Consider the following 24,625-nt stretch of genomic DNA (forward strand, 5'->3'; position numbering starts at 1 on the left):
AGAGATGCAACAGTCTAAGCTCTTTAAACCTATTTTTGTTGTGTGGCTAATTGATGGATATAGGCATTCAAAATCCCAGAATTGTCCTTTCATCCTAAATCAGTGCTATTTATATATACCTACTTCATGATAGACTTTCAATATATGATGTTGATTTCATGTAAATGCTGAAACACAGAATGTTAACATTTTTGTTCCAGGGTCTTAATCCCTTGCTCCTAATGTCAGTGAAGTTGCTGAATCAGAAGATCATCTTCCAGGCAGTCCAGAAAACTGGTCTAAGAGAGTCCATCACCCCTTTGCTGAGGAGAAACTGACACTTACTGGTTGACTTATCCATACAGCACCAAAATCACATACTGTGTAGCCTCCTTCAATTTCCTTACCAAACATTGAAACAAGTGGTCATTAAGAGTCTGTGGTTCATTTTACAAGAGAAATAATACTAATTTTTATATTCTGATCATGTTATCATGGTTCATTATATTCTGCTACTTCCGTCCCTTCATCTCCCCGCCCCCGCAGCAGTTTCAAATGAATCCAGTATTCTTCTATGCTTCCTGTCACAGAGCAGAGAGGAAGGATTATGGCTTAGGACATGGAAGATGGGGTTCATGGCCTTCCTGTGTGACCTTGGGCAAGTCATTTAGCCTTTCGGTGCCCCAGCTCCCCATGTGGAAAATGGGAATACCAACATTTCCCTATTCAGAGGGGTGGAGTGGAGGATAAACACCTTAAAGATTGGGAAGTGCTTTGGGATCTGCTGATGGAAAGGGCTATATAAGTAATAGGCAGTAGTACACAGCACTATAGGACTTCCATGGAAACCACTGGGCTTAGTCACACTATTATACACACAGGGAATGCCTGCAGGATCCCTACAAGTGTGGGTGATAGGCAGTCTTAATTTGTAATGAAAGAGGTGCCGGGCTCAAACAACTATTTTACTTTCATAACTGATGCAGCAAGCCCAGAGGTGCTGGGGCTATGAACTGCCAAGCCCAGAGGTGCTGGGGCTCAGCCCTAGCAAACCCCGGAGCAAATGAAGCAGGAGTGGCCAGGTTTGAGCGTCGTTAAAATAGCTGCTGGGCAGGTGGCTGCAGCGCAGGGGTGGCCTAGGCGCCCCCTTTCCTGGGTGTGCAGCCCAGCTGAAGTCAGCAGGGCTTGCAAGGCTCTGTAGGGTGCATATTTAGAATGGAGCCTTGCTGGCTCCTGCCAAGTCAGACGCCCCGACGTCGCTGGGGCTCGCGACGAACTTCTCCCCGGCCTGAAGGGGCAAATCCCCAGCCCGCAGACATGCAGCAGGAGAGAGCGAGGCACGCGCTGGGGGGCCGCCCCTCTGCCGGGCGCGCGCCCCCACCCTCACGCGCTGGAGCGCGCGGGCTCGCGCAGTCTCCCGCACGCACGTCAGGCAGCTCCGCCGCCGGCGGGTGAATGGGAGCAGCAGGCTGGAGAGCGCGAGCGAAAGTCCCAGAGATGCAGCACCAAGTCTGGCCCTGCTAGGTTCCCCCACCCCCTCCTTCTCTTCCTCCTCCTCCTCCTCGATTGGGAAGCGTTTAAAAGGCGAGGCTGGAGGCTCACAAGCCATTCCCCCAGTGAGGAGAGGTGCAGCTGCCTGGGGACAGAGAGCCACAGAGAGAAGGGGGAACAGGACGATTTGGAAATGCTAATTCTAGGGCGCCTGCTTGCTTGCATCCAGCTCCTCTGCGTCCTCCGAGTGGGTGAGTGAGATTTGCATGCTTTAATAATAGCGGGGTTTAAAACCAACTTTGCGCCTCTGTGAGCCCTGGCTAGTGCCATTCCCGACCGGAGCCTCTTTTACTTTCACACGACGGAAATATGCTGTTAGCATCATGGACGGGAATGTTTCTTCTCTCCTTCCTCACCTTAGCCTCCAGCTGCTGCTGCTGGGCTCCGTGGAGGCAAGCTCGAGTCCTGCCCCCACTAGCAGAGACAGGCTGCTCTGGCTGGGATCGCTCACAATCCCACCCACGCCCTGGCCTGAAAAGTGGTATTTAACACCAAAAGCACTAGGTAAAGGGCTATTTGCATTGCCATTAGCCAAGGAGCCAGGATCAGCCTCCTCTGAGGTGACACTGTTCCAGCCATTCACTCCCACAGCCCGACTGGATGCACTCACATGAAAATTTATCACATATGAAATGAGAGAGAGAGAAAAATCTACAATTCAAGGCAATATAGGCAACAAGCATCAACTTGTCTGTACAGTACATTAGATGTTCGATTTTATTTTAGCCAGCAGCCTGTTTAGGCAATTAACATTTTTAAGAGTATCAATGAATGGTGCCAAATCTCAGTCTAAAAAGAAGACAGTTATCCAATAGCTGATTAATTCAGTCATTGCTCTAAAATGAGTAGGATACTGATGTCTTTAAAAGCAAAAATACATTAGTCTGTATATTAACATTTCACCCTTACTGTACACAGTATTGGTATTCTGATTTTAGCAGGACCACTTACATAACCAAATTAATTTTAAACACATTCAGATTTATGCAGAGTGCATCATTAGAATCCTGCAATTTCCTTTCTATCATTCGAAAGCAGATATTAAAGGAATAGTTAACTTATTATTAGAAGTGTTGTCTTAAATACTTTGTCATATATATTAAAATAAAAATGTTTTTAAATCATGAAATTTTATATTGTATATTATGGTGTGATGCTATTAGCTCCTGCCAAAACCCTGGAAAATATTGGTTAAGTTTCACATACTTATGTGAAAATAAGATCTTCAGTCATTGGCATCTGTCCACAACCAGTTTTATAGTAGAGCTCTCATGTTAAAGTAGATATTAACCTACATTTTTCATCCAATAGGTGGTGCTGCTTCTGGCACAGTAAATCTTTATAAACAAAGATCAATGTCATGCGCAAACGGTGCAATCAATTTCACTGTAGTTGAACTCCTCATATGGTAATTCTTTTGATTTGACATAGGAAGAAACTAATTTGAATTTCCTTTCCAAAAAGCGTATTGGAAGTGGTTGAATTGTAAACTTGATGGGTGCAAATGACCTTTAATTAAAAATATTTCAGTTGTTATAACGACATTCTTAACTTTTGATAGGCGCTATTCAAATTTTAATTCTAAAATATTAATTCTAAAAATCTTTTTCTAAAATAAAATATAAATGAATAGACCAATACATTTTTCCAGTAGTAAGGTATGGCAAAGTATGAACTAGCAAAATATACTCAATGAGGTTTTTATAACATCTTTCATATATTCCTTACTTATTTCCTAATAGTAATGAAAATTCCTATTTTAAAAGTCAAAATTAAAATCTATTTATATGTACCTTGTCAAAGTCAGATTCAGGACTCACATAATTTGTCCGATCACTCTGTTTATTAGCAAAGTGCTTTGCCAGTGCAGATATGTGAGCCCCTCTCTGAGGCTCAAGCTAACTTATTTATACAGATAAGCCAAAGCCAATTTAACGCAAGAGACAAAAGGAAGCAGAAACTGACAAATATACATACATATCTTATTTGCATACTAACCTTTACCAATCTCCTAGCTCAGTAGGAGCTCTAAGTTAATTAGTTTGAGGACCCATTGTCTCACACTCCTTAATGTTTCTCTTCCTGACAACTATATTTCAACAAACCCTTCAAGTAGCATTTGTTTAATGAAATATAATTTCAATATAATTCATTCTACTTTCACAACATGTAAATATGGGTGTATGCTGTTATGACACAATGTATATGTTATAAAGTCATAATTACATTTCTGACAGAAGTGCAATGGTACTGGAGTTTACCTCTTACTTGTAGGTTACTGTGGTCATGCCATATTATAAAAAATGGAAAGGCATTAAGTAGAACTTGAACTCTCTAGGGAAACAGAGATTCTTGACTGTTAAACATTTGTTCTACTTCCTTTTGTGTCTTGGTAGAAATAAGATGTTTGTTTATAATGTAACTTTCTAACACTCAGTGTACTTGTGTGAGTATACTGTACACGTAAATACAAAAGATCTGCCAATACTAGAAACCATTTTTTTTTTCAATCCCACATCAGGTATAACACCAGCTGCTACTTCATTTTTCTCCCTTGACAGATTCACCATTGTTTTCAAAACTGACCTGGAGGGGTCACCCTTCTTAGAGGTGATGGATGATTTGGTCTCAATGGTAGCTCATTTCTGAGGACTGATGAGCCAGACTGCATAGCTTGTTGAATGATGTGATTGTTCCCATGAATGAATACACTGGACAGGTTATTAGACTAATTTTAATCAGATTTCATTTGAATATCTTCTTCCCTCTGCCTACAACCCAGAATACTTCTAATCTATAGCTCTTTTCCTGTAAGATTAAAGTTTTTTTTTTTTTTTTTTTTTTTTTTTAAGGTTTTGATTTAATTTAGTTTTGCTTTCTCAGAATAAAGAATTGAATCACTGGGTTTAGTGAATTTTATAGGTCCTAGAGTTTTTTGTACTGGGCTAGTGGTTACCATTCATTCTGGTATCCAGAACCAGCGTCAGCTTATTTTATGAATGGAATGTTGCTGAAGTGCCTGGTAGACTGTAGCTTCTTCGTGAAGGCTGTGCCTGTTGTTTCAAGAGTCTATCATTTTATCCTCAGGGAGATACAGAGAACTCTCCTGAAAACCTACTGTGTTCTACAGATCCAATCTGATGTGCATGTAATTTCAGAAAAATACAGTTGAGTTCCCAGTTTGCCACTGTCTTACAGTGATATCCTCTCGTGCTTCAAGAGAAGTCTGCTCTGGGGTCCAGTTCTACTTTGGAGTTTTGCCTTGGACTTCAATGGGAGCAGTATGAGGCACTTAATCTGTGAAAAGAAAAGGAGGACTTGTGGCCCCTTGGAGACTAACAAATTTATTTGAGCATACGCTTTCATGAGCTACAGCTCACTTCATTGGATGCATCTGTAGCTCACGAAAGCCTATGCTCAAGTAAATTGGTTAGTCTCTAAGGTGCCACAAGTCCTCCTTTTTTTTTTTGCGAACACAGACTAACACGGCTGCTACTCTGAAACCTGTCATTAATCTGTGAAAAATAAGTAAAGCCTGGCTCTCCCCACCCTATGAAAAACTCCTAGGAGGGAAACAGGAGGGAAGAATACTCACTCCCAAAGGAAAAATTTAGAGTTTGAGTTGCGGGCAGGGGTTTCATCTGCTGTATTACTGGGCAAATTATAATGGCCTTAATTTGATGCCCTTACTTAGGGATGAATAATACCCTATTCCACAGGTCGTCCCACTAAAGTCAGTTAAAGAACTGAAATCACTGGGACTCCTTATGCGATAAGGTTTTATTCAAATAGTACCAATTACTTCAGTTCTTCAATGATGCTATTCATTTGGGATCCTTACAGGTAGTAGAATCTGGCACTATGTGATTATATGCAAACATTATTCTATGGTCAGAATAAAGATTTCCTAGTAAATTTTTGTTTTTATTATAAAAAAATAAAAAAGCACTGCACATCGTTCTGCATTGATTGTGGCATTTTTACCATGAACAAAAAATCATTGACACAGTTTGTAATTGCATTTATTCAGCTAATTCACTCTCATTTCAAATCTGCTCTGACTTAAACACATTCTAGGTAACCCAAATCCATGAGCTGTAAGATTTTGCAGGATTTGTCCCATTCTGTTTCCAGTGTGCAGATTTAGCTATAAATAATTGAAGAGGAGAAAATGTTTTAAAAACCAGAAACGCATTTTAACAACTTGTATTATGAAGAGTGATTCATTTTGAGTTAGTGACTTAAATATTCAGATGAACTTAACATGTTGCAGATTGCTTTGTGATTCTCTGTACCCTCCTCTTACTCGTGAAAATTTACAGATGATTTCCCCAAAGTATATTAAAAAAAAAATCACTTGGAATGTAGCTCATCTATATTTTGCCATTATTAAATTCCACTCTCCACCCAACCCTTGACCCTTCAAAACCCAATAAGAAATCTTCCCGTTAGTAAATTGTCCTTTGGTTTCATTATGTGCAATGCATTGCTCCGTTTTTAGTTCAGTCTGTAGCATCAGAGTAACAAGCCATTATGAACACAGAAAATAGCACTTTTTTTTCTAAATAATTCATTTTGTGTTATTCTACTGACTTCAAGGGGTTTATTTCCAAAGCTGAGTGGTGGAGGTACAGTACAAGCAATTATCTCATTACCAATAAGAGCTTTGTGAATGCACCTGCTGTGCTGTACTTTGATATGTACCCCTAATAATTAACAATTAATGGATATGCAAACATGAAAGCCTTGGATCAAGTATGCTTTTATGATCTTTATGGACTCAATCATACATTATGTGCATATTTACAACCTCATTTGGATTCAGTATGATATGTAAAGAATACAGAATGAGGCCCTATTGCCCAGCGTAAATTTCTTTTCTAATGTTTGTTGTACTTTATACTAGATGATATCACAGTGGAGATTTTATTATTAACTCTGCTTTACACTTAAGATGATGCACGTTTCCTATTACATGCTCTCTATGGATATATTTAGCTAAGCAGAATAAAAAAAGACAAAACATAAACATGAATTTAAAGGGGATTTTCTTTTCTTAACCATCATTTGATTTTATATATCTGTGTACCAAAAAGACTTTATACAGACATTCCCATTTCAAAGTGTGTATTGATTATACATATAAATATTAGTAGATCTGAAAAGTTATGCAAAAGTTACTGAGACTGTTTTTAATGAAACTTGAAATAGCGTAAGTGCAAACCAATATTTATGCTGCACACTGTTTGTGAGTGTGATATGTAACGTAGCTGGCACAGTAATTTTTCCCACTTCTAATGCAATGTAAAAGCAAAGTTTTCAAAGCTATGCTAGGCAGCACTACTTAAGGTTGTTTAAATATATTTTTGTTAATTTTTAAATTATGTTTTTCTTCAGGAAATAAGTATGTGGAGATAATTTGATTATATTCTGAATATTTCAACTATGAGTTAGTAAATTAACATGCAACTATATGTATTGCCTATTCTTTATATGTATTGCCTATTCTCCAATTAAAGCTATTTTCCTCATTTCCTGCATACATTATTTAAGTGGTCACTTCCCACTATGATTCCTCTAATTAGTAATTTAAGGAAGAGCAGATTCTGTTCTTTTGCTGACCATTTCAATTGCCTGAGGAGGTTGTGAAGGCTAGGACTATAACAGGGTTTAAAAGAGAACCTCCATGAATTTATCCAATTAAGTCCATTAATGGCTATTAGCCAGGATGGGTAAGGAATGGTGTCCCTAGCCTCTGTTTGTCAGAGGGTGAAGATGGATGGCAGGAGAGAGATCACTAGATCATTACCTGTTAGGTTCACTCCCTCTGGGCCACCTGGCATCGACCACTGTCGGTAGACAAGATACTGGGCTGGATGGACCTTTGGTCTGACCCAGTATAGCCATTCTTATGTTATGTTCTTAATTCCTCATCAAATGGGCAGTGCTTCTCAATATTGCCCCTGGGGACTGGAAGTCTGAGATAGTTCTGGAACCCGTGTCTCCCAGTTAATAGCTTGATTCTTACAGCTTCATGCACCATTTTATCTTGCTTCTCAGTATGAGGCATCCCAGAGCTTGCACTGCAAGCCCAGAGCATGCACCCCTAGCCTCAACCCTCAGCCCCACCCCCCAGCCTGGAGCCCCCTCCTGCACATCAAACCCCTCACCCCCAGAGCCTGCACCCCCAGCTGGAGCCCTCGCCCCCTCCTGCACTCTGAACCCCTCAGCCACAGTGCAGAGTACCCTCCTGCACCTCAAACCCCTCATCCCTGGCCCCACACCAGAGGGTGTGGGAGGGGGCTCTGGGCTGAGGCAGTGGGTTGGGATGTAGGAGTGGGTGAGGGTTCCGGCTGGGGGTGTAGGCTCTGGGGTGGGGCCAGGGATGAGGGGTTTGGGGTGCAGGAGGGGGCTCCAGGTTTGGAGGGGGCTCCGGGCTGGGACAGGGGGTTGGGGTTCAAGGTTGGGGTGCAAGCTTACCTCAGGCAGCTCCCGGGCAGCTGTGCAGTGCGGCTAAGGCAGGCTCCCTGCCTGTCATGGCTCCGCGCTGCACCCCGGAAGCAGCCAGTAGCAGGTCCGGCACCTAGGTGAGGGGGACAAGAGCCTCCGTGCACTGCTTTTGCCCACAGGCACTGTCCCCCTCCCCCGATATCCCATTAGCAATGGTTTCCAGACAGTGGGAGTGTGGAGGCAGTGCGTGGAGTCCCATGGGCTCCCCCACATAGGAGCCAGACCCGCTGGCCACTTCCGGAGCGCAGCGCAGTGCCAAAACAGGTAGGGACTAGTCTGCCTTAGACACACGGCACCACTGACCGGACTTTTAATGGCCCGGTCGGCGGTGCTGACCGGAGCCACCAGGGTCCCTTTTCGATCGGGTGTTCCGGTCGAAAACTAGACACCTGGCTCCCCTACCGGTCATACACATGACTTCGTGTAAATATCAAGGTTTATTAATGTTGTGTTTACCACGGATCCTTTCAATTTTGCTTTTGAAAATTACTTACTACTTTGGAAGAATGCTAAAGAACCAGGTATTTCTTGACATTTATGGATGTCAATCATACCTGAAAAATTCCCTATGTAAAATTGAAATATTACATTTGGGAATCTTAAGTTAGGATTAGAATCTAGGGGTACAATCATCCAACTGATCTGCATTCCAAATTCCCATTTCAGGTTCAACCCCATAAAGATAAAGAAATTATTTGGCATTCCTACAAACTAGTTTGGAGTTAGAAAACAATCCTCTTCAATCAAGTGGATGATTCTAATGTAAAAAATTCTCTGTGCATTTATATATGTCATTGTGAGGGGCATACTGATTTCTGTTGCTCCATACCCAGTCATCAGACTCTCAGTATATATCTTTGTAAAATCTTTAAGGATACCTTCAAAACAAAAAACACTACAACAAAATTCAATGGTATCTTTATTTTTGCTCTTGCAACTGTTGCATCATGTTGAAATGACAAGTGTTCTGCAGAATAAAGGACCAATCCTGCAAAGCCATAATCATGAGTAAAATTGCTCAGGTAAGTAGTCCCATTGAAGTTATTGGGAGTACTCACCTGCGTACAAATTACTCATTTGATTAAGGATTTACAGGACAGGTGCTGGACCCTTAATTTTCATGTTCTGCGTCCAGGGAATTCTGTTTAGTTCTAGATTGCTTGACAATTGAATAAAACAGTTACAATTAAGAATGATATCTGTTCTCACTGACTTAAGTATCTTTTGCTAAGGCTTGTTAAAGATAAAAGAAGTGAAGAGTTGATGAAATATTCATGTTACAAAGGGAGAAATGAAACAGCTGGAGTGCTGTATTGAAATATTTTTACAAGGTACTTTGAAATACAGTGAATAAAGGCTGCTGTACACAAACACATTAAATCAAGTTTCTTAATGAATAAAGACTTATGTTTCTGTACATGCACTAATTGAATTTCATAGAGAACTGCTAACTCATTTAAACTTTCCTGACAAATCATCGGGTGTTCCTTTAATATGTCTGGTTTTCAGTTGATTTAGATGCTATATGGTCCCAACCCAACTCCCACTGAAGTCATGGAAAAATTTATTGACTTCAGTGGATTCTCCCTGCATTGTAACTCATTTTAAAAAAAAATCCTTTAGGGTTTTTTTTTTTTTTTTTTTAAATCTGTCAAAGCCTAGGGAAAGAATACCTTGTAATATTCCAATAGGGGCAGCCTGCATTAAGGTACCTGAAAGTTCCTTTTGAAGGCCAGAGCCAATATATTTAAGGGAAATTATAGTCCATAAAATCATTTCTTAGAGATGCCTGATTCTGTGCCTATACCACATGCAAAATTCCCATGATTTCAATGGATGTTTCACGTGAAAAGCAATATTGGACTGGATACTAAATAATTAGTTAGTGGAAAAACAGATGATTTTACAGGTTCTCCTAATTTTAATAAAGGCAGTTACCTTTTTCAGTTCCAGATGCATCTCCAAATTAATCACTCATTTCAATCAGTCGTTTCATTCAATTCCAGCCATTTTGAAAACTTTTGTTCTGTGCATTTTCTCCCCATATCGGTTACGTTGATAGGTGCTTTGTAAATAACATAGAAGTGTCATGGGGTACCTCGTTATGTGTAATTTACTTATAAGTTTGGACAATAATTGCATTTTCTTTTAGTACTATGTTGATTTCACTGAAGTTACTAGCGATTTTACAAGATAACTGAAGGGAGAATCAGGCCCAGAATGAGCATTTGTAACTGGTTAATCAGAAAATTGAGTACCAAATTAGTAGTAATATATTCAGCATGTCAAGGGGAAAATAATGCTACTCCATTCATGTATCTACGACTACGTGTCCAGAAAAGCCATCCTTCACCCTGGAGGGGAAATGCACACTGGATCATGGCCACACTCAGTGGTTGTATAGCAACTCCACTGCTATTTGCTATTGCCAAACCCAAATATTCAAAAATCAGGAGTCATGGCCCAAAAGCTCCATTAGATTGTCTTAAAAAACATGAGATTTTAAAATATAGATTTTGGGTTCTTTTTATTTGCTTTCTGGTTTTTTGAACCCTGTAGCATCTACTATTTCAAGCAAGGTTTTCTCCACAACCAGGAGTGCTAGAAACTTCTTAATGGTTTTAAAAAGTTAGTTTTTAACAAATGATCAAATTAAGCGTGTCATTGCAGGAGCTGGGGCTGTAAATAAAATGCTAAATATTACAAGACCTGTAATAACATCATGAGAGTTGGCAACAGTAGCTGCTCACGCTGGAGGAAGGATTCCTCACTTCCTTCCCCCAGCCATTCTGTAGACCCTTCCCATATCATCCAAGCGGTTCACATGGATGCAGAGTTGCCCTGGGTGGAGGAAAGAAGCTCTTGTAGATAAGACTCTAGACTAGGACTCAGTCGATCAGACTTCCACTCTGTGCTTAGATTTGTCACTTGCTCTCTCTCTCTGCCTTAGAATTCCCTTTTGTAAATTGGGGCAAGAACATCTGCTTTAGAGGCATGTTTTGCGGCTAAATTAATAAATGTTTTGAGATGGAAGGCATGATACATGTGTGAAATATTATTCTCGGGGGAGGGAGGGACGAACGACTAGTGTATGGGTCCGATGGGGAAAAAATAGAATGTGTTCTTGTAATTAAATATTTCTCATAATGCATACATACAAAGGGCCAAAGTGCACAGGCAACCTCAATTCTGGTATTTCCTAACTTTTGAGTGCTTGACTTTAAAAGCTTAATAATGTACTTTTTGCGTGTGTGTAATTATAAAATAATGCCAATAGGTCTGACACTGGCTTGCTTCATCTCAGTTTTATCAAGTGAAAGGCTGTCTGTCTGAGTAGAATTGTCCTGTGGGGCATGAAAGATGAGGGGCTGCCATTTTTGTTGTGCTGTACACTCTCTCTCTCTCTCCCCACCCCCCCCTTCAATCCATACAAAATGCAACTACTAAAATAATCTCCCTTGCCCATCCATTTGATCGTGTTTCCTCCCTCTTTGCACTTTTCTCTTGGCTCCCCATCTGCTGTTGCATGAAATGAAAGACTCTTGTTACCACTTTCAAAGTTCTTCATAATGCTGCCCCTTCCAGTTTGTGTTAGCTTGTCAATGCTAAGCATAGCATTGGCCCATCCCTTCCACTCTTACAGTGTTTCAAGCCTTATCCGCTGGTTGGACAGCTTTTCACACAATCCCTTACGTGCCTTGTTCCACACAGCTCCTTATAAATGGTGTGACCTCTCTGACCTCATCCACAAAGCCCCTACCTCATCCACATACAAGTCCTTCCTAAAGACCCACTTCTGCTGTGTTGATTATAGTGAATTAAGTGCAGGATGATTCCAGATCCTTATCAGGAAGCTTTGCAATGTTCCTCCTCCAGGGTTTTCAGACCCACTCCCATATGTATTTCCACATATGGAGGGGACAATCTTCCCCACTCTTTCTAACCACTCTCTTTATTTCTTAATATTATTCTCCATGTTTTTGGCATTTGGATTTATTCCACTCTGTATTCTTGATTTCATTTTTTATTCTTATTTTAGTTTTGCTTAGTACTGACTTTATCTGTATACAGTAGTAACTTAAGGTCGGTATGAATCACAATCAATAGTAATTTTCATTACAAAGAGTAGGTAAAAGAAAAAAATGTAAAGTTCTTTTTTTTTCTGTTTTATTTTCTGTACCATGTCTTATCATTTTGCATGGAGGTTTACAGTGTTTGGCATCTGTGGATTAGAGGAAGAAAGCAGATTTCTGTAGTTAGCAACATAGGCATTTGAACACAGATTAGTCAGTATTATACTCAATAGCATTCATTCAAGTGCAGACAGGAATACATTTAGCCAAGGAATCATTCTCCTCATCCATTAGTGATAAATAGACCTGTACAAAAAAGATTTTGGGAGACTACCCAGCCCTTTAGCTCTGAGTAGTTTTGTGTCTTTTCTGAATTGTGCTGTCAGCTGTGGGATTTGTATTGTGTGAACTGGCAGAGAAAATGTACCTCCATTTAACAGTATTCTTCACTGTCTACGTGGGGAGCTCTGACTTTTTTGCATGAGGTGATGTGACTGTGACACACAATCTACTAGAGATTTGTCTGAGTGGTTGAACTGCTAAGCAGAAAACTTACTAGAAATATGCAGCCAGGAAAGATGGATATATACTTCCCCTTGGAAATATGTGCACATCTTAAATGACGTGACTAACATTTTCAACTGTTTAAATGTTTACTGTAGGGAAAGAGATTCCTAATGTGAAAAAATTACTAGGGCAATTTAATGTACATTAAGCTTAGTCTAGTTGTCTTGCTGAATGAAAGAAGATCAGTTCAGATAAATCAGATGGAGATAATAATGCAGTGGTTCATAATGGAAAGTTTCAGGTTACATAGAGTTTCAAAGAAATAGAAACAAAATACAAGAGGACCCGAAAATGTGTGTTTGTTTTGTTTGTGGTAAATAAGTTGTAAGTTAATCAGTTGATAGGGATAAAATTTGTAGATCATATTCCAAATGAAGATACTGTATGTGGATAAAACTTTATTACAGACTATATCATGAAAAAGCTGTAATTGTAGACACTATTTGTTCAGTGTTTATAGGACACCCTGGGTATGCATGCAGTTTTGCTGACAAATTAATGGGATCTGTCATTGATATTAATGGAGACAGGAAAGGCTCTACCCAGAGGAATTTGCAGTCTTTGGGCCAGGCTATGGCTTTTTCCTCCATAAATGTATAAGGAAGGGAATGGCTACAAGAAGTATCCCAACTTCTGTCCCACATGCAGCTGGAGTAAATCCTATGGCAATGTCTGATGTGGAAAGAAAGTCACAGGGAAGAAAGGTCAAAGTGAATGAGAACAGCAGAAGAGGCTTCATTCAGGATACACTTGCCTTGCAGGCCATCTAGCAGCTTGTGAATATAGTAGAAAGAGGAAATAGCCCAGAGCACAGGATCTTCAGTCTAGTTGCAAACAGGTAGAATTTATGATCTGCTGGGTTTAATGGGCTTCACATTCCCTTAGCTACATTCATCAATGATCTAGAATCCCAGTGGAATCTTCCACTTGCATATGTGTGGTGGGTTCCACCATTTGCTTGCTTACATGCATTTTTTGGTGCATATGAAGTCAGTCTGACTCCCGCTGAAATCACTGGAAAGATTTCTGCTGATTGTAGTGGAACTTGGATCAGACCTTCATTAGCAAGAATATGTCCAAAGACTCTATATAGTAACGCAAAATTATATTTTGTTCTTGACATTAGATATTAAAAGCAGTATATTTTGTGAATAATATCCCTCTTAGTGGTGGTGTTGGGGGAATAACTCTAAACTAGAGTGGTAGTTAAAAAGGAAATAAAAGGTTAAATGAATAAAAATTACCCTGGCTAATAACATTTTCATATAAAATGGTCCTATCCAGGCCAAATAGGTCTTTTGTGGTTGAACCACAAGTATCCCAGGAAATACTGCCTCAAGGCAGCACAACCCGTGGAAGCAGCCACGTGATGGCAAACTCAGCTTTGTGGTCACCCAACCATGCTCTTTCTCAGAGCTGGAGATAAAGATTCTGCTCAACAGATATGCCACGAAGAAGATTTAAATGGGCTATGGAACGAAAAGAGTGATAATTCCCCACAGTATGACAACTGCCAGGGTTGTAGAAAGGAGTCTATTATGATAGTTTTCAGAGTAGCAGCTGTGTTAGTCTGTATCTGCAAAAAGAAAAGGAGTACTTGTGGCACCTTAGAGATGAACAAATTTATTTGAGGATAAGCTTTCGTGATGCATCCAGTGAAGTGAGCTGTAGCTCACGAAAGCTTATGCTCAAATAAATTTGTTCGTCTCTGAGGTGCCACAAGTCCTCCTTTTCTTATTAGGATAGTGTTTTCTAGGTTGGGGGTCACCACTAGTAACAGTGATTTCCAGGACTCCTTTCCAGACAAGCTCTTTGCCGTAGGATCCATGTTGTTTTATGTACTTGTATGGTACAGTGTGACCATGCTCTTGATTGGTGCTACTGTAATATAAACAAAAGTAGAAATATTTAGGGTGGGAAAGTCCTTTGGTTCCTAGCACAAAGTTAGGCATTCTTTTGAACTAATAATAGCTTAGGCCTGGAACCAGTCTTCCCTTTTGAATGGGGGGGCGGGGTGTAGGGGTAGGGAGCATTGTTAAAGAAGATGAGAAATTATCCTCTCAAGCAGTATCGCATCTCCCTGCTGCCGAGCTGCTTGAAAGGAGAGTCTCTCATTCTTGGTTATTTGTAATTTTGTAGCCTGTCCCACAGTGCACAGTTTACTTCTGGATAAGTCGGGCTGCTGTACATCTGGGGCTTTGTGGAAATTGGGCAGCCTCCGAGGGATTGCATATCCCAGAAGACCATGCACATTTCAGTCTTGGCAGATCCCTATTTCTATGTATCAGAAACAGAACTGGTCTGGCAGAAAAGTTCATGCTTCACCCTTAAAGGGTGCAGTTGTATAACTGTCATTAATCTGCATCCCTGTGTTGGAAACTGTGTAATTGCACCATCCCAGCTGGAGCTCCAAGATGCATTTTGCTACAGGCAGATATAATACCTCCCAGATTCACAAAGCATGCAGCAGCTGCACCATCCTTAAGGAGGGTAGAACATGTGCTCCTTTTCACAGTAAGCCAGCTCCATTGGATGGAGTGGAGAGAATACAACCATTTCCCCACTGAGTCACTCAGCTTCTCTGAAGCACAATACCGCCCCGAGTTTCCATTGACTTAGTACATCTCAGACCGCCCTCAATGCAGGGTAAAAGCTCAACCAGGCCCCTTAATTAGTTAGTTTTGTGCAATGTTTGGCAGATATAACACATTAGATAAGTCCTAAGTATTATGATTATTATTATTTTAGATTTACAAAGCATTTCTCAATAATCCTTTAAAATGGGCAGTTATAACTTGTTGGAGATTGAAAAGCTTTCAATCAGTCCAGAACAGGAAGTAAATGTTCAGCTTGCACTGGTGAGATATATTTACAGAACAACTACAAATTTTAGATATCCAGTGCATGACAAAAGACCAAAACACAGATTTATTATTGCTACTTCCAAAACTAGATGTGCAACCACTTAAGCATTTATGTGTTGCAGAAATGACTGGCCAGGTCTTAGGCTATCTGCAGTTACATGTATTTATGATCTGAAGAGGGAGAAGAGAATATGAAGAATTTTCCTTTCATGTCCTCTTACAGAAATTCTTTAACTCTCGTGTACATAAATGTAAGGCTACATTCAAACAGGCTGCTGGAAAGGAATAGGGGGCACACCTACGGTGTCCAGATAGTAAGTGTGAATCAGGGCAGGGTGAGGGGTAATAGGTGCTGATATAAGACAAAGCGCCGAATATTGGGACTGACCCTATAAAATTGGGACATCTAGTCATTGTAGGCACACTCTTCCTTGCCTCACCTTTGAGAGTGACTGCATCAGTAGGTCAAAAAAGCAGCATTAATGTGTGCCCATAGCCTGGCTGAGACCAGAACAGTCTGTTCCTTTCAAGAGAAGGAAAATTTTGCATGGAGACTGTACATAGAGGCCTGAGGTCAGTCAGGCTTGAGTGAATACAGTATGTGTTTTAAAAATGCACACTGCGCCCCAGATCCCTAGTTTGTGCCCTGTCATGCCCCTGAAGGTTGGTGTCGCTGTGACTTTTTCCAAGAGGCAAAATCTTTGAGGCCATCTTCTGCTCTTCATGACTTGTGGTGGATGTGTTTTTGCTGGTTGTAGGCTCAGAAACAGAATCTGCCAAAATGTATCCCCATACTATTAATTTTTCATGAGATCAGAATTAAGGAGAGAGGTACTAAAGGCTCTGTGGTCTAAATTAGTGCAGAATTTGCTTGTTGTCTCTCTACACTTAGGAGTTATTTATGAATATATATATTTAAGTATATAGAATAAAGTCATTACAGAAAAGCTTTAATTTTAAGGTTGCATGGATATCTTTTAGCTATTGTACTCATATATTACATGCAAAACAAAGTGTTCCCAGGCAAAGAATATTCAAAAACATTTTGTTTACTCTGATAAATTGCTTAATAAATGCTTCTTAATTATGTTCAAATAAGTGAAAAAATATTCTTCAACATTGCTCCCTAGGGAAACAAATATTCTGGTAACGTTTCTACATCAAAATAATTTATTAAGCAGTTTTTTCACCATTTTGCTTGTGGACACACCTCTCAAGAGGCAGTGAATGAACACTAGTTGCTTTTGAAACTTCATTTACCAAACAAAGTGATCTACAAATACAGGTCAAAATAATCTCTATAGATATAAAGACCTGCAGGATTTTAATTTAAAGAGGAAATGTTATTACTATGCTTACTGATGTAATACCTCTGTACTTTACAATTACTCTTGTGTTTGGGAAATATAGCTATTTACATTATAGAAGGAGGTTTTCATTCTATAGACTTAAGCATTCTATGGACCTTAGTTCAAGAGTGGGCTCTAGGAACACCTGAGTTCTCATCCTGGCCTCTGTAGCCATGGGCAAGCCATTTAAACACTCTGCCTTAGCTACCAATCTGTAAAATGGGCTTACCAATATTTACCTTCCTCCCAGGCATGTTGTGAGAATTTATAAGTTAACTTTTGTATTGTACTTTCAAGAGGAAAATGTTATGTTAGTGTTATGTAGCATGATGATGGGCAAAATCCTACTGTCAGGAAATGATATAGGTAGACTCCTTCATAGTCTATGGAGATCTACAGTATATGTACAGGGAAGCAGACTTCCATTCAGATGGCAGGGAGAGTAGTTCCTATATTTGTATTCCCCTTATCTGTGGTCAGTATTTTAACCAATAACTAGAATTACATTTGTGGCTAAATTTACATATGGGGATGCAGTTTAATCTAGTGATTAAAGCATGGGACTAGGAGTCATGAGACCTGGTGACTGGTTCTGACTACCACTGGCATGCTGGGCGTGTCACTTATCATATAATCTGTAAAATGGAGGTAACTCCCCAACCTTTTTAAAAGCACTTTGGGATGAAAAGTACTATGTAAATGCAAAAAAGTGGGGTTAATATTACAAATATTCTTGGAATAAGGTACCCTGCTTCTGCTGACAAATAGCCCTGAGTCCTCTGTTCTCATCATCTGAATGTAGCTGTCTTAAATGTACTCAGATAAATTAAGTCATAGTTGTGAATATGCTAGAAGACTTGGGTCAAACTAGCTGGTCTGCAATTTTATTCCCAATACGTCATCTCTAACCCTGTTTTCTATGAATATTAGATATAACATCTAGGCCAAATATTTTTAACTGCTATGTTGTTCATTCCATCAAGTACAATTTACTTTTATCGAGTAATCTGATTCTGAATGGAAGCAGTAGGTGAGCATTTTGTGGCATGTTGCATCCAAGTCAGTGAAGTGAAAAGAATGTGACACATCTGATGAGCATTTGTGATGTCAGCCATGCCACAGCATAGCTATAACATGGCAAAGGAAATACTTAAGTTGAATGGGACATCCATAAAACAGGTGTGTCTTTCTCCTTTCATGTAATGACTATGCATGCCCCAAAAGTGTGGTAGGGCACTTTCAGGGTTTAGAAAACTCAGATCTTCTAGCATTCAACAATGGCTAACAGACCACTGTCATTGTTTGGCTCCTCATAAGGGTCACATTTGTAAGAAATAATAGCATCCTGTTTAATTTTGATAGTTTCTTTATGCTAAAAGGTGAGGCTTTTAACATTCACTGCCGGAACATGTGGTAAACAAGGTTACATCTTTCATTAGCTGCCATCTCAGTTCTGTGTGGCCTTGGCACACATGTTCCAAAGTAGCATCTAGTTCCTACTTGGTGATCTGGCTTGCTAATGCAGAGGTCACAAAACAAACATTAGAGATCAGAATCAGAAGATACATTGGTCACCATTCGAAATTCTACATTTTAACAACAGTTACCACATGGCAGTGTCCCAAGATACCACCATTATTTCCTGTTCTAACTATAGGAAAATACTACAGTGTGTCAGATACCAATAGTTAAAACACTGTGGTAAATGTTGACTTTTTGACACTGACCATTGCCACTGTACTCGGTATATTATATATGCCTCCCTATTTATGTCAATCCTGCACAGCAACCAGAGAAAGCTGCAATCCCAGCACTCCCTCAAGTGCCAGAGACTGGTCCTTCCTGTAGCCCATGTAAATACAGTAAAGGGATTCGACTGCGCACATTTCTGTATGGAGAGGAGGTGATCTCTCCCCTCTGTAGGAGGGAAACTGACAATTTGAGGAGAAGAGGGGGATGGTGGAGGGACAGAGGCAGGCAGTGGGAAGGCTAAAAGAGAGAGACATAAAAAAATTGAGAATCTGTGAGTAAAGTGAGAGAAGCAGGAGGCGAGGGCAACCAGAGGGATGGAGGGAAACCGAGACTGAGCGAGAAGGAGAGTAAATGGAGAGGCTGAGACTGGGCAGGACAGACAGACATGCAGGAGAGGGTCTGTTTGGTTGGAAGCTGGCTGGTCAAGTGAGTCCATGTTGGATGGTGTGTTCCTGAACGTGTGTTCCTGAACATCTGTTCCTGTATGTTCCTGATCATTGGTTCCAGTCATAGAATATAATCTCCTGTCATTGATTCATGTTGTCCCAGAGATTTGGAACAGGAAAACCAAAGGTCCTTCAGATCCCATGGTCTGGTCTAATGTGCACCCCTGCAAGCAAGAATCACTGCAGTCCAGTCCATCTTTTCAGGAAGTCATGAGAGGCACTTGAGGGTCAGAGACTGAGTTGGGCATTAGACAGTACTAAGAGATTTGGGAAAGGGGAACCTTGAACTATAATAACCTAAAAGAGGCCTATGCATGCAAAGATAGATATAGATACATTTTATTTATTTAGAAGTTACATTTCGTTAAGTACACTTAGTAGTAAGCTATAGAGTGTGTGTGTGTGTGTGTGTGTGTGTGTGTGTGTATATATAATTGCATACATATAATAATCAAATGGTTCTAATTTTTGTTTATTATCTGTATTCTTCATCTATTTAATGTTGTTGTAGGTAGGTCAAATCCAGTTCCATTTGTTCTGGTTTAAATAAAATCCCTGTTATTTTTTTTGATTAACCATTTATATTATCTTTGCTTCCATTAAATAACCTTTTTGTCATGGTGTAACACCTCCTTCCCCCCCCCTCACCAGCTCTCACTTGCTGAGTAAATTATACCCCCATTGTGATGGACCATTGCTAAATCTTGGTCGGTGGTTTAGGGATGTGGTGACCCTCGGATATATTTTGAATGATAACACAATAACCCTATTCTGAGAGGTCTGCTTACACCTGTGTGGGCACTGGCCACCTGAAAAGTAGCAGGGAAGAGCCATAACTGTGGCCCTGAACTTTCCAGGGAGGTCAGTGGAGCTGGCTAGGAAAGCAAACAGGGTGCTGTAGCAGAGAAGGTTCACTCTCCCTGGCCACCGGGAAGCTCCAACAGTGAGGTGCAGTTCCTCCCACTGCACCTGCTGGGGTTGTGTCTTCAACAACCCTTACTCAGCACAATTGATCCCAAATTTGTTACAACAATACACATTGCAAGTAAAGGCTAAAAACAGGCCATGAAAACCAGCATTCACGTGCCCAAAGAGTTTAAATTAGGCAAGCAAGTGCTGAATGAAAACCTACCTACCTTTATTTTTTCTGAACTAAAGAAACCTTCTTTAAAAAACAAACAAAAATACCTAGTAAAAAGAGATTTTCCAGTATTTTTAATTACTTCTGATAAATGACGAATTTTATAATGAAATTCTGGACAGCTGGGCAAAGATAAAGGGTGACAGTTTGCTAAGCAAAGGGATATGAACAGTACTTCCTAGAATCCTTTATAATTGTTACTAGAAAATTTAAGAAAAATGTACTGACTGTTGTTCCAAATGAGGGCAACAATTCTACATTCCTGCAAAACTCCAAACATCCCACTGAGCTAAATGGGAGGAGCTGTAAAGAGGTTTGCTCACCAAAGTCCCTTAAAGAGTTGACAAGGATTTCAGAAATGGGCCCAATGGACTTTAATTGTGGTTAAAACTGTACACGCTGCTGTTAAAGAGGAGAGCTCTCCTCTGAAAAGAAAGAGTAACCTAAGAAAGGGGCAAATCCTGCTACTGTACTCTGGCAAAACATCAATTGTTTTTTATGATGAGCAGTTTAGGAAGGTGTTGTCCTTCTGTTTGTATTTACATAAGGCCAACAGACCCCAGTCGTCAGCAGGCGGGATCAAACCTGGGACCCAGAGCTAAATGCATGAGCCTCTACTCCAGTGGTGGGCAACCTGCGGCCCCTCTGGGTAATCCGCTGGTGGGCCGTGAGACAGTTTCTTTACATTGACCATCCGCAGGCATGGCTGCCTGCAGCTCCCAGTGGGTGCTGAGGGAGTTGGCTCATTTGATTGCAGAGCTATTGGTCATTATCTTTGAAAACTTGTGGCAATCGGGGGAGGTCCCAGACAATTGGAAAAAGGCAAATATAGTGCTCATCTTCATTAATGATCTGGATGATGGGATGGATTGCACTCTCAGCAAGTTCACGGATGACACTAAGCTGCAGGGAGAGGTAGATATGCTGGAGGGTAGGGATAGGGTCCAGAGTGACCTAAACAAATTGAAGGATTGGGCCAAAAGAAATCTGATGAGGTTCAACAAAGACAAGTGCAGAGTCCTGCACTTAGGATGGAAGAATCCCATGCACTGCTACAGGCTGAGGACTGACTGGCTAAGCAGCAGTTCTGCAGAAGAGAACCTGGGTATTTACAGTGGACAAGAAGTTGGATATGAGTCAACAGTTTGTGCTTGTTGCCAAGGAGGCTAACAGCATATTGGGCTGCATTAGTAGGAGCATTGCCAGCAGATCGAGGGAAGTGATTATTCCCCTCTATTTGGCACTGGTGAGGCCACATCTGGAGCTTTGGGTCCCCCACTAGAGAAAGGATGTGGACAAATTGGAGAGAGTCCAGTGGAGGGCAATGAAAATGATTAGGGGGCTGGGGCACATGACTTATGAGGAGAGGCTGAGGGAACTAGGCTTATTTAGTCTGCAGAAGAGAAGAGTTAAGGAGGATTTGATAGCAGCCTTCAGCTACTGAAGGGGGGTTCCAAAGGGGATGGAGCTAGGCTGTTCTCAGTGGTGGCAGATGACAGAACAAGGATCAATGGTCTCAAGTTGCAGTGGGGGAGGTTTAGGTTGGATATTAGGAAAAACTATTTCACTAGGAGGCTGGTGAAGCTCTGGAATGGGTTACCTAGGGAAGTGGTGGAATTTCCATCTGTCAGGGTTCCCTCCCCACTCTGAACTCTAGGGTATAGATGTGGGGACCCGCGTGAAAGACCCCCTAAGCTTATTTCTACCAGCTTAGATTAAAAACTTCCCTAAGGCACAAATTCTTCCTTGTCCTTGGAATGGTATCGCTGCCACCACCAAGTGAGTTAGACAAAGATTTAGGAAAAGGACCACTTGGAGTTCCTGTTTCCCCAAAATATCCCCCCAAGCCACTTCACCCCCTTTCCTGGGGAGGCTTGAGAGTAAACAAGGTGAGCACAGACCAGACCCTTGGGTTTTTAGGACACTAAAAACCGCAATCAGATTCTTAAAAACAGAACTTTTATTATAAAGAAAAAAAGTAAAAGAAACACCTCTGTAAAATCGGCATGGAAGATAATTTTACAGGGTAATAAGATTTAAAACACAGAGGATTCCCCTCTAGGCAAAACTTTAAAGTTACAAAAAAACAGGAATAAACCTTCCTCTTAGCATAGGGAAAATTCACAAGCTAAAACAAAAGATACTCTAACGCATTTCCTTGCTATTACATCTAAAATTAGAGAAATAGTAAGTATCATTCAGTAGGAGCTGAATTACTTGCTTGGTCTCTTTCTTTGTCTCCAAACAAAACAACAAAAGCACAAAACAAATTTTTTTTTGAAAGTATCTTCTCCCCTTATTGGTCCTTTTGGTCAGGTGCCAACCAGGTTATCTGAGTTTCTTAACTCTTTACAGGTAAAGGAGGGATTTTATGCTACCCTTAGCTGTATGTTTATGACCTTCCTTAGAGATTTTTAAGGCCCATCTTGACAAAGGCTTGGCTGGGATGATTTAGTTGGGGTTGGTCCTGCTTTGAGCAGGGGGTTGGACTAGATGACCTCCTGAGGTCTCTTCCAACCCTAATCTTCTATGATTCTATTAGGTTTCAGTGATTTGAATATTCAAAATGAAATTAGATAAACATACTAATACAGATGGTTTCTAAAATGGAGAATCTGAAGTGAAGAAGGATATCCTAGCATATCCATATGCCTGATGGGTTTTTTCTTTTATCTCTAGGATACAGTCCAAAAGATGGGCATAGGACACGGAGTGTTAAAACCTTATAGTCAGAAGCTGCCAGTATTTAACTGTAAACCCAATAACCATATAGTGTAACAACTGAAAAGTAAAACTGAAACCAGGTGTGATGGGGTGTATAAGCCACACACTGGCTGAGAAGGGGTTAACTAGAGCCTGTGAGCTCTATTAGCCACACCTTGCCATATCTGTAGGATGGGTCAGGCTCAGAGAGCAGTTAAAATGAAGGTGTTCAGTACAGTTGGGGGAGGAGACGCTGGAGAGAGGAGGCTTGGAGTTCCCTCTGTGTGGGAAGATCTGCCAGAAGCCAGGTGAAGAGAGAACTGTGGGAAAGTTACAGGAGTGGAATTAGCTTCTGTGTTGGGGGCCTTGGAAAAGGTGCAAGACTCTATGGAGGTAGCCCTGTAGGCTAGTCTGTGTTGAAGGATGAAGAACTGGGGACAAGTTAAGATGGAATAAAAACTCAACCCTGGGGTGGGTGGAAGTTGCATAGTTTGTATTTTTGTCTAGTTTTTGAGTTTTTTGCTCAGGGACTCCAGGGGGAAGCCCTGTGAGCTGCTGCTCTGGAAAAAGATTGAGGCTGAAGAGGAGCCCAGGATGGGAGGAAGATGGTGTGTTGACTACCACGATTTTGATGGGCACTATGTGTTTGGATCATTGATACCTCAGAAGAGGGGGAAACTATATTGTGACATGAGTGGAGAGCCAGACTACGGAAGTCCTGAGGAGGAAGGTGTGGCAGAGTTAATGGATTGCTGTGTCCTCTCAGGAAGTGGATCTCTGGGATGGTAAAGCTATGATGCAAGGCAATAAAACAAAAACACCAATCCCCCCAACCCAAGCTCACTGTGGAATATATAACAGAGCAGATATCTCTTAATGAATGAATGAGACTCTTAATCCTCACTTTAATAAACTGGTTCGCCGCCAGTATGTGAGCTATCAATCCATTCATCCAGTTGAGAATTCGGAAATAATCCAGGTTACTGTAGGTTAATTTAGAATGCAGCCTCTCTGTCTCAACCTGATTTTGCATTTAATTGACACTAGTTGGACTGGCTAAAGCAATGAGCATAACATTAGAGAAGGAATATAGAGTGTGATTTCTTAATTAATTCTAATTCGAACATTCTAATCCCTCTTTTATGATATACTCTACTAGAAGACTGAATTTCTCTGATAATGGAATTACTATCTATAAAACAGTTATGTCGTACTGTTAGTTTACAAAGCACTTAAACATATATAAATTATGCTCTCTCTATCTCTCTGTCTAATTATGAAAAAACTAATAATAAGATATAGGGCGGCTGTGGAGGAGAAGGAGGGTGTAGCAGTTAATAAAGAAGAGCAGTAGGGAGAGTAGATTTGTCCTTGCTGAGGACAGGAAAACAAGACTCAACACGGGGCTGAGGAGTGAAGCTGAGAGTGAGACAAGATAGCAAAGAGAGGAGTAAAATGGTAATCCCCAAATGACCATGGGGAGTGATGGGGGGGTGCGATTGTATCCGATGTAGCCTGGGATGAGGGAAGGAGGGCTCTTGAAGGAGAGGATGAGGAACTCCTATTTGACATGGTAAAGGATAGGAAGCTACAGGGGGAAGAGAGAGAAGTTAAAAATAAGGAAATTGGGGGCAGGGGGGGGAACTAGATATGGAGCCAGAGATGTCAGGAGGGGAAGGGATGAGGTCAA

At 40.8% G+C, this 24,625-nt stretch overlaps 1 protein-coding gene across 5 annotated transcripts in view; it reads left to right on the forward strand.

The window, feature by feature from the left end:
- Positions 1 to 1,385: 1,385 nt before the first annotated feature.
- PTPRZ1 (protein tyrosine phosphatase receptor type Z1) overlaps positions 1,386 to 24,625 on the forward strand; it is a 194,664-nt gene continuing 171,424 nt past the window's right edge. For 2 of the 5 annotated variants that reach the window (XM_073328200.1, XM_073328201.1), the window contains exon 1: positions 1,387 to 1,721. In XM_073328200.1, the coding sequence (XP_073184301.1) occupies positions 1,664 to 1,721 (58 nt within the window). In that variant the 5' untranslated portion in view covers positions 1,387 to 1,663. Of the gene's footprint in view, positions 1,722 to 24,625 lie in introns of all 5 variants that reach the window. The other 3 variants (XM_073328202.2, XM_073328203.2, XR_012156806.1) reach the window with 2 other exon arrangements.

This window comes from Lepidochelys kempii, chromosome 1 (assembly GCF_965140285.1).
Source record: "Lepidochelys kempii isolate rLepKem1 chromosome 1, rLepKem1.hap1, whole genome shotgun sequence".
Classification (NCBI taxonomy): domain Eukaryota; kingdom Metazoa; phylum Chordata; order Testudines; family Cheloniidae; genus Lepidochelys; species Lepidochelys kempii.